Source organism: Mauremys mutica, chromosome 17, assembly GCF_020497125.1.
Source record: "Mauremys mutica isolate MM-2020 ecotype Southern chromosome 17, ASM2049712v1, whole genome shotgun sequence".
NCBI classification, from domain to species: Eukaryota; Metazoa; Chordata; order Testudines; family Geoemydidae; genus Mauremys; species Mauremys mutica.
This window is the reverse complement of record NC_059088.1, coordinates 19,561,435-19,571,516: the sequence shown is the minus strand read 5'-3', so window position 1 is coordinate 19,571,516 and position 10,082 is coordinate 19,561,435. Positions and strand designations below refer to the sequence as shown.

The 10,082-nt window shown below is 56.6% G+C and overlaps 1 protein-coding gene across 1 annotated transcript; it reads right to left on the bottom strand.

Annotated features, from left to right (window-relative positions):
• Positions 1–1,387: 1,387 nt before the first annotated feature.
• Positions 1,388–7,704, bottom strand: CFAP126 (cilia and flagella associated protein 126). The gene is made up of 5 exons (XM_044990931.1): positions 7,573–7,704; positions 5,743–5,805; positions 5,082–5,162; positions 4,038–4,214; positions 1,388–2,564 (listed from the first exon to the last, which is right to left on the bottom strand). The coding sequence occupies exons 1-5, from the start codon at positions 7,597–7,599 to the stop codon at positions 1,890–1,892; spliced, it is 1,023 nt and encodes a 340-aa protein (XP_044846866.1). The 5' UTR covers positions 7,600–7,704; the 3' UTR covers positions 1,388–1,889.
• Between the last annotated feature and the right edge of the window lie 2,378 nt (positions 7,705–10,082).

Below are 10,082 nucleotides of genomic sequence, written 5' to 3'. Positions count from 1 at the left end.
CACTGGGCATGGCTTCTATTTGATGGAAGGCTTGCCAGGGTGGGATTGGGAGGATCCAGTCCTGTGTGCCCTTGCCAGTTCCTCAGCTGCTGCTGATCCAACTTCTTCAGGCTGGGACCAGCAAAGGGAGGTGAGTCAGAGTGGGAGGGCAGGCTGAGCATGGAGGAGCCTAATGCTGGGCCCCGGTGGTGGCATTGTCTAGCTGGGAGTGTGTGCCATAGCCTAGCTGTAGGTGGTGGCCAATCAGGATCAGGTGCGCTGAGGGCCTTGGCCCGGTGATGTATGTTACAGCTGAGGTCTGTTGCCCTCCAGCGTGACTCTTCTTAAGTTATTTTTATTTTAATGCAAATTGATGCTAATAAAGGTGCTGCAGGGCCTGCTTCCCTTGGCCCACAGACCTTGCCCTGGAGAGCTCCACCCAGCCTCTGTCTCCATTCAAGCTGTGGCCTCTCCAGGGCTGCCGTTAGGAGGCTCAATGATGCCCATTAGGAATTGCAGAATGCCCCCTGCTCCCACAATCTGATAGTTGTTCTGTGCACTGCATCCCCTCTCTGGCTCACTCTGATCCTGGGCTGGGTTCAAACCAGCTGCTGAGAGGTGTTGGGTTCCCTAGCCCCTGCCCTCCCAACTGCTCATCACTGCATTATAGACAAGCACAGGGGACCTACAGTGCAGTGAAAGCATCCCCCAGGCTTCGCAAAGATGATTCTTCTGCCAGCGCTGAATGCGCTAGGCCTGGCTCCCCCTCCCCCATGCTGGGCAGAGAAGAGCCAGCCTGAAAACATGATGCTACAGATGGTGCGATACTGAGGCATTGCAGCCTGCATCCCCTTGGGACAGAGTCAGAACTGCACTGAGCCCCTCTGGGGACTGGCTTTGTGTTTGCTCCATGACTCTTGACTGCCCCCCATTGGATGTTGTTACTGGGGTGAGTGAAGCTCTTAGCTGTGCTAGAAGAAGAGCCAGCCCTGCAGGAAAGTGCTCAACATATCAAACTCGGTGAGTCCACGAGTGGCTGGGGGCTGCAAGGGCATCTCACCAGGACCCCCGGGGCTGCACCTAATCAGCCTGAAATGGAGACGAAAGCCGCCCCCCTGCAATTAGAACACAGACGTGACCCATGGGGAGCAAGAGGCCCAGCATACTGTGTTCTAGCATGATCTGATGCTGCAGCACCGAGCATGCTGTCAGGAGCCAGGGTGGGTGGGTGGGTGGCAATAGAGGGTGAGTGCTGGCTCAAGGCCCTTGGCATTAATGCTTGTGGGAGTGGAGGCTGGGTGCTGGCCCACGGTGCTAATGTTTGTGAGAGTGGACGGTGAGTGCCAGCCCATGGCCTGCCACTGATGCTAATGCTGGTAAATGAAAACTGATGGGAGATTGTTTTAGTTTTAGTTTTATTTTTGTGTTGATTACCATGAACACACACACTGGCCACATGGTATTGTCGAATCATCAGCATCACTTGGGCTCCTTCAGAACCAACCACCCTCTTGCCAACCTGGGCATCAGCCCTGGCTGGTTTTGTTCCCACGCTCAGGTTGAAAAGCAATTTGTACATATGGCTGAATGTCCCTGTGAGGCAGCGTCTTGGTTCGAGAGCCCCGACCTTGGGGCTCAACAGGCTGGGAAGTCGATTGTGTCACTGCTGGGTCAGTTGGGCTCACTCTTATCCGGGGGGAAGTTCCTACTCGCAAAGAAACTAGCTCACAAACAGGATTAAAAGTTGAGATTTACAACTAGATGGAGGGAAAGGAAACACCTCCAGCCTGGGGATAGAGGTGACTAGAACTGAAGAAAGTAAAGGGCCAGAAGGCTTGAAATGCTGAGCAAGATGTTTGTCCTTGGTCTCATTAGCGTTCGTGTCTCGGGCATAGAATTTGCTTTGACCTTCAGTTGAATGTTTGCTCAAATCTTTCTTCAGGGCAGGACTGGGGTCTTGCTGACCCTTCCATCTTGGGTGACATGCTCCCGTTCCCCTCTGCTGCCCTCCTTGACATCCTCTTCTGGGTCTCAGCTGCTTCGCTAGCCTTTGAACCGGGGCGGCCTGATGCCAAGGCCTCATGTGAGATGGCTCCCCTGGAATTGGCCTCCATTGACCCAGGACAACATGAAACCATGAGCTCAGGCGAGCTGACTCCTTTGGCTTTAGCCTCCACTGACCCAGGTCGACTTGGAGCTGGGACTTCGGCGGAGATGGCTCGCCTGGGATTAGCTTCCCTTGAAGGAGGGCGGTTGGAAGCTGGGATCTCTTTGATTCGAACATCCATGCAGCCGGGCTGGCGTGACAATGGGACCTCAGATGATACGCTTCCTCTGTGCCACACCTCCTTTGAGCCTGGCTTGCGCGAACCTGAGATCTGGGTAGCTCCTTTGATTCGAACATCCATGCAGCCAGGCTGGCGTGACAGTGGGACCTTGGGGGGGGTGGATCCTTTGTGATAAGCCTCCTCTTCAGGGGGCATTTTGGCTGAGGACCTGGGGCCCTGGGAGCCTCTGTTAGATGCCCGGCTGTTCTTACTGGAAAGCTCCTTTGTGGGCTGCGTGTGTGATTCAGGCTCTCGAGGCTGTTTAGGGAGGAAGAAGTGCAATGGTGGTTTGAACCCTGCTGCGGTGCTGCACAGAGGCCGTCAGTGCCATGGAGGAGCACAGCGAAGCCAGAGGTGGAGAGGAATGTGAAGGGCAGAGCTGGCACTATAGGCGAGCTCTTTACTGCCAGTTGGGCTCTGCACCTGGGCGGCTCCCATGCAGAGAGGGTTTGATGCAGTTCTTCCCCTGCCTGGGTCTCCGCATTCCTAGTAGGTCCATCCCCAGGCTGGATGTAACCCCTTCCCTTCTGCAGTGCTGCTGCAGCAGGCTGATTCCACTGACACCTGAGGATGAGCTGGTGCCGCTCAAGCACCACCCAGGGCCCATCTGCTCCCATAATTGACCCCAGTGGCATTGGAGACCTTCCTGTCAGTGCTGCAAAGTTAACCCTTTAGAAATGGGATGGCCAGTGTTCTGTGAGTTCAAGGGCTTCTGGCTACTGGGAAAATTTGTTAGGCCTGATCTGCCTACTTCTTACCAGGAGCCCCTCCTTCCTGCCCCGGGTAGTGTGCCCAACATGACCTACATCCACCATAGGTCTATGGATTCCCAGCCCATCTCTTGGGAGGGCAACGTGGGCAGAGGTCAAAGGTCCCTACCTGCTTGGGGCATGGGCTTCTCTGCAAGAGCGAGCTTGTCAGGTAAGAAAAGAGATGCCACTCAGCAGTACGAGGAGCAGCTGGGGCAGGGGCATTTCTGCATTCTGGGCAGCTCCCATTCAGTACCTGGAGAGTGGCAGTAGTGAGAGCTGTGGTTTGTGAGCTCCCCCTGCTGGCACAGCTGCAGCACTGCGTGGGCACATGCCCCAAGCTGCCATGGCAGAGTGCACAACCAATGCTATACTGAACCTAGCAGCCCCGTCACACCGGCTGATGCAGCCCTGCAACCCAGCAGATTAAAACCAGCACCTCCCCGAATACCAGGGGCTGTCAGTTTCCAGAGCTCATTACCATGTGAGATGAGAACGAACCCTCAGCATTAGCCTCTGCTATGCAGAGTACAGAGATTAGGGTTTTAGTTGAGAGTGGAGGTTGCTGATGGGGATGTGTGGCAGCCCATTGAGGTGCCTTTGCCATGCAGCTGAGTCAGCCCCTCCCCAGCATGGCACAGGCTGCCATGTTCAGGAGATTAAATACGCTCTGAAAGGATGGACAAGAGGCTAGGAGTGTGTGCTTGAAATCTGCCCTTGGGACACCTCCAGCTGGCTTCATAAACCCTGGCCTTGGTATTTTGGGGCACAGCTACTCTCTGCTCACTCGCCCGGCTCAGAGACCCAGACACCCTCATGTCAGTCAGGGCGGCACAGATTAGTGCCAACAGTTACATACACGTGCCATTTCCCAGGCCGGCCTCCCCCACTCTGCTCTGCAAGGGTTCAAGCCAAGCCTCAGCAAACAGATGCCGTCTGCTCCCTGTAGGAAGGTGCAGCCCCTGCACACAGGGCTCCCTACCTTGCCGGTGATCTGCGGGCGGAGGCCGTTGCAGGCGCTGGTCAGTGCAGTGGACTTGTGGATCCAGTCGGTGAGGCGTGAGGCTGCGGCAGCCGAGCGGGAGGTCAGGTTCAGTTTGGCTGGGGGAATCTTCAGTGGCATCTCCCAGGTTCCCATAAATGTGCCCCAGGGGGAAGCCTGCAGGGCAGGGGGGTGATGGCTTTGGTCTTGGGTGGCAGAGCCCTGAGAACTTCTCTCAGAGACAGAGCAGCCCTGTCTGCACTGACATCAAAGACTTGCTACAGCCATGTCTGAAGGGGGCTGAACCCTGCCAGCTAGCAGTGAGACCCCACTACCCAAAGCTTCCTGCCCCCAAGGGAAACCCAGCCAGCAACAACCAGGTTCACACACAATTGTAGCTTCCCTAGCTCTAGTTCTGAGGGGGGGCAGGAACAACCCAGGAATCCAGCTGCTGCTCCCGGCTCCTCCGCACCAGCTTCCTGGGCTGACTAAATGCTGGCCCTGGCTAGCTGCACCCTCTCTAAGGGAGGCACAGCCTGGGCTTTCACCTCACCAGGCAGAGCTAGTGTTACCAGGAGAAGGCTCTGCACAGGGAGTTGGGGGCCCTGGGAAAGATGGATGCTGTATAAAGCCAGCTGGTTTCCCAACTCATGGTTAGAAAATACCTTCCCCACACAGAACTCCCTCAGACCCAGGCCAGGAAGGGCAAAATGCAGCACCCTCTCTGGTGGGGGCTCATGGGCACATCCCCTCCTGTTCATGATCACACCCCTCCCTGGGCCAGCACCAGCACTGAGTGCTAATGGGCAGGGGCCTTCAGGGTTAACGTCTCAATGTGATTCAACAACGGGACGTGAGGAGTCACCATCTGATCACCCAGGGCCTATAACCTTCACAGTGCAGGTCTGATGTACCTGGCAGGGCTTAGATACCATGGTGATGGGCACCAGAGACAAGGCAGATAGTTACTTGCCCACTTACTGGGCTCCCAGCTCCAAACCCTGAAAACTGCTTAGCAAACAGGAGCCAAAGCAGCCCACTCACCTTTGAACGTGGCACTGTGGGGAGCAGGTGTCCTCGGTCATTGGCTATAAATTGGGTGTAGCCTTCCCGGGCAGAGGGGTGCTGAGGGCAGAAGGAAAACAACGGGTTAAACTGCTGACGTGGAGGTAGAACAGAAATGGACGGACACAGCCACTCTGGGGCTGGGCTATGAGGGAGAGCCTGGGAGGGCAGTGGGCGTCCATCAGCCTGGCTCTCAGCATTGGGGCCCTGGGCAAACAGGGCTTCCCAGCTGCGTGTGATCCAAACTTGTAAGTCCCCAAACTGGTCGCCTGGCCCACCCTGGTCACCTGGCCCACCCTGGTCACCTGGCCCACCCTGGTCTGATCCCAGCACAGAGGCAAGTGGGAGGCAGGGTCTGGCTCCAGATTACTCTGGCTCCATTGACACTATCTTATTGCCACACGGTCCAACTCATGTTAGAGGCTAACAGCTCCTGACTGGGAGCAGCCAGGAAGAACAGCAGAGGAGGCCGTTGGGCTCAGAGGTTCCTGGGTGCACACTGTGTTGTGAGACGGTGCAGCCACCTTTCCTGCACAGGTGAGGTACAGATGCAGCACAGTGAGGCCTGCAGAGAGCTCTGGGACACATCCCCATGAAAGGGGAGCGCAGGCAATGCAGGGTGAGGGCAGAGGCGTCCTACCTCCTTGTAGAGCTTGGGCAGGGTCCAGTTTTGCAAATTCTGTGCAATGAAGGCATCCTCATACTGCAAAAGAGAGAGGGGGCAGGCCATTAAACAGGCAGCAGAGCCAGAGAGCTCCAGCGCCCACTTAGGGTGACCAGATAGAAAGTGTGAAAAATCGGGATGGGGGTGGGGGGTAATAGGAGCCCATATAACCCCCCCCAAATATCAGGACTGTCCCTATAAAATCAGGACATCTGGTCACCCTACGCCCACTGCAGATACTCAGGGTATGCCTGTCAGAGATCTCTCCAGCCCATCCTGTTACACTGACACCCTTGTGCCCTTAACAGCAGGGGGCAGTGGTGAGGGGGGCTCACAAAACCCTATTCCTGCTTGGGATGCATGCAAGCTACCCCATGGCCCTGTGAAGCAACCCAGAAACAACAAGATCATGAGCTTCCAGCACGGCTCTGAGGCCAGGCAACCTGGCCTGGAGGAAGGAGCTCCAGCTGGGCGCGAGCCATGGGTTAGCTTGGAGCCAGGGACCCTAGATACACCTGCACTGCGACTTTGGACAAGTTCCCTCCCACTGGGCCTCAGTTTCCTCTGCTGTAAAGGGGGTGGGCATGATTCTGAATTCCTGGCCATGAGCCCCCCACAGCTGTGGTGGTGGGGCCCAGGCTGACATGCCATTGAAGAGGCAGCCTGAGGGAGCAAAAGCTGCAGGTGTTGGGTGGGAGGCAGTCTCAGGGGAGGAGATTGTTTCTCTTGGGGGGCGTGGGTGAAGGGATCTGTCTCATGAAGGTTTGGGGGAGAGGTTGGGCTGGGGGGTGTGTGTAGGTGGGGGACCCAAGGGAGTGTCAGGGGGACCTAGGGAGTTGGACTAGGGCAGTGTCAGGGGCAGGCATGGGGACAGGTTAGGGGCCCCAGGGTGGTGGTTTGGGAATCATAGAATATCAGGGTTGGAAGGGACCTCAGGAGGTATCTAGTCCAACCCCCTGCTCAAAGCAGGGCAAATCCCCAGTTTTTTTGTTTTTTGTTTTAAACCCCAGATCCCTAAATGGCCCCCTCAAGGATTGAACTCACAACCCTGGGTTTAGCAGGCCAATGCTCAAACCACTGAGCTATCCCCCCCAAGGAGAGGTAGGGCTGGGGGGCAGGACTGTGGGGAGTTCTCTGGGGGGCCCGTGGGAGGTGGGCAGTACCATGGGGGGTAGGGCCTGGGTTGGTGTGGCCCATGGAGGATGTAAGAGGGGTTGGGTGGGGTAGGACTGTGGTTGGTGGGATCCCGCGGGGGGTGGGGCCAGGGTCCGTGTGGGCCTGTGTGTTAATGGGGTAGGGCTGGGGATAGTGGGTCGGTGGGGCCTAGTGGGGGGGTAGGGCCGGGGTCGGTGGGGCCAGGGTAGGTGGGAATGGGACCCGTGGGGGGGGCAGGGGTCTGTGGGGACTGTGGTGGGGGGGGTAAGGCCAGGGTCGGTGGGACCCGTGGGGGGTCGGGGGGGGCCCGTGGGGGGGTAGGGCCGGGGTCAGCTGGGGGGGAGTAGGGCAGGGGTCGGTAGTGGCTGGCGGGGGGGTAGGGCCGGGTTCATTGGAGGTCAGCTGGGGGGACAGGGGTCGGTGGGGGCCAGCGGGGGGGGGGTAGGGCCGGGGTCCGTGTGGGCCTGCGGGGGAGTTGGTGGAGTCAGCTGTGGGGGGGGTAGGGCCGGGTTCTTTGGAGGTCAGTTGGGGGGGCAGGGGTCGGTGGGGGCCAGCGGGGGGGTGGGGCCGGGGTCGGTGGGGGACCGCGGTGGGGGGTAGGGCCGGGGTCATTGGGGGTCCCGGGGGGGGCGCCCGCCCCCCGGCCCTCACCTGCCCCGCTTTGTAGTTCGTTGCCATGCCGCCTCCGGCAGCTTTCCGCTCTGTTTACACCTGTCTCCTAGCAACCACGCGGGGCAGACACCAACCAATGGGGAAACAGCGCCCGGGTTCCATCCCCGAATCTCACAAAGTCTCGCGTAACTGTCGGAGAGCTGAGCCCTCCCTATGGCCCCGCGGCGTCCGCCCCCGCGAGACCCCGCCCCCTCGTCTGACTGGCTGACTCCGCGGGGGCGGGGCCGCTTCTCGCCAGGGAGCGTCGCGCGCGGGCAGGGCTGCGCTGGCCCGGCCCGGGCTCCGTGGGGGTGTGCAGGGAAGGGGGGGTCATTAAAGCCGCTGGTGAATAGCCGGGCTCTGTGCTCGGCTCTTTATTGCTACTGGCAGCGCCTGTCCCGCCCAGGCTGGGTGACCAGTGTCCCCTATTTGTCTTGTATAGGTGCCTATTACCCCCTCCCTACCCCTGCCCTATCTGGTCACTTTAAGCCTGGACAGCAAACAGCAGCTGGCCCAGGCCTGAGCCTGCTCCCCGCTGGGGCCCGTGGCAGGGAATTGCAGGCCCGCTGCTGCGCCCTGCAGCCGTCCCACTGCACCGGCTGGGTAAACAGCGACGGTCTGTCTGTTCCTCTGAAACATGAAATCGTGGCCCTGTAGGTGGGCAAAAGCACAGGCTCAGGCCAGTGAACCTGCTGGGGTGATCCACCCGTCTTCCCTTCCCGGCAGTCAGAAGTTTAGGGTTGCCTCGGGCATGGGGTTGCATCTCTGACCATCTTGGCTAACAGCCATTGATGGACCTGTCCTTTATCTCGTTCTTCACTGAACCCAGTTATACTTTTGGCCATCAACATCCCATGGCAATGAGTTCCACAGTTTAACTTGCCATTGTGTGGGAAAAGTACTTCCCCTTATTTGTATTAAACCTGATGCCTATTAATTTAAAAAAAAAACAACCTGCTGGGCTGCCACCAGAGGTGCACAGCACCTGCCCTGTGCTCATTGCACCTTGTGTCATGGCCAGCTGGCAGTACCCATCAGAGAAGGGCTGGAATCAAACCCTGCAACAGCTGCCCCCCAAGCCAAACAGCAGCAGGAGAGGGGCAAGGGGCAGGACATACATACAAGAGAGTCACTGCAGGAGAGCAGCATTTTCCGATGCAGAGCAAGACTGACACCCTGTGGCTAATTTGGGCTAACCACAGCTGCTGGATTTCTGCCTCCCCAGTCCCAGCTGTGCTGGAACTGCAGGGCATGTTCCAGAGGGGCAGGACTGGCTCCCAGGAGTTCTGATGTCTGAAGCTGAACTTCCTAGATTATCACTTGGCTCAGTGCAGCCCATGTCACTGCAGCTGTGTTATTACAGTTGCAGGTGTAACATTGACAGACATTGTTGGCAGGCAGGATTGAACCTGGGACCTCTGGAGCTTAGCGCATGAGCGAAAAGCTACCTGACCCCTCAGGGATACCACTATTTATCTCTCTCCATTCTGAAAACTGATAATTTATTCCTACCCTTTGTTTCCTGTCTTTTAACCAGTTACTGATCCATGAGAGGATCTTCCCTCTTATCCCATGATGGCTCACTTTTCAAAAGTCAATTTAAATTAAATACATTAAAAAAATATATATATATTTTTAGAAATCTAGACCTGTTATGTGTTTTGGTGTAACTAACATTATCCTTATGTTACATTTGCATCATCCTAACAAAACATTTACTTTATTCATATCTCTTTTATATATCTCATTGGTCCTTTCCCCCCCCTGTAAATTCGAACCCCCCCAATTTCAGTTCCTGGTGAAACCACTGCCTGGGACAGAACGCCACACCCAGAAGGTGTGTGGGTTACACAGGCCCTTCAGTTGTATGTATATGTTGGTTGCTCCATATGCCCTCATAATGGTGCAAATCACTGCAGATCATTTAGCAGGAGAACACCTACGCCGTATCCCTGCACAGGGCTCCTTTCATCCACTGTTGGATCATTGCATTGTGGGCGTCAGCACAGCTTTCCAGAGCATGGATGCAAACACCTGATGAACAGTTGGCAGACTCCTAAAGGGCCAACACGCCTTCTATGAAAGCTCCCAACACACATTTCTGGGTCCCCCAGGGAGTCCTCCAACAAAACCAGGGAAGCTCAGATTTGATATTTTGGTCACTCCATGGTAAACACCAGACAGAGCTGCCCCCTTCACCCCAACAGGCCTTCTCCAGGCACCAGAAAGAAGCAAAAAAGGGCACAAACCCACTTTTTTTGCTTAATTCAATAAATAAACCCCAAACAGAGGAGATTTGTGAGGAAATAGTGCAAATGCTGGTGGCAGAGAACCTTTGTTATGGCCAAAGTGCTGACAGGAGGAGCTGGGCACCTGCCCCATAATCAACTGAGGTATCCGGGGAAGTCCTGTGGGAATACGCAAAGGGACGGGATTTCCAAAAGTGCTCAGTATTGGCTTGACTCTGCTCCAGTTTAAGTCAATGGAAGTTTTACTATTTCCCTGGGAGC

Coding starts and splice junctions, on each gene's coding strand:
- CFAP126 (XM_044990931.1), bottom strand. CDS start 7,599: ATGGCAACGAACTACAAAGCGGGGCAG. Junction 5,163..5,742: donor TGCCCAAGCTCTACAAGGAG/GTAGGACGCCTC, acceptor TTCTGCCCTCAG/CACCCCTCTGCCCGGGAAGG. Junction 4,215..5,081: donor CCACAGTGCCACGTTCAAAG/GTGAGTGGGCTG, acceptor CCTGCCCTGCAG/GCTTCCCCCTGGGGCACATT.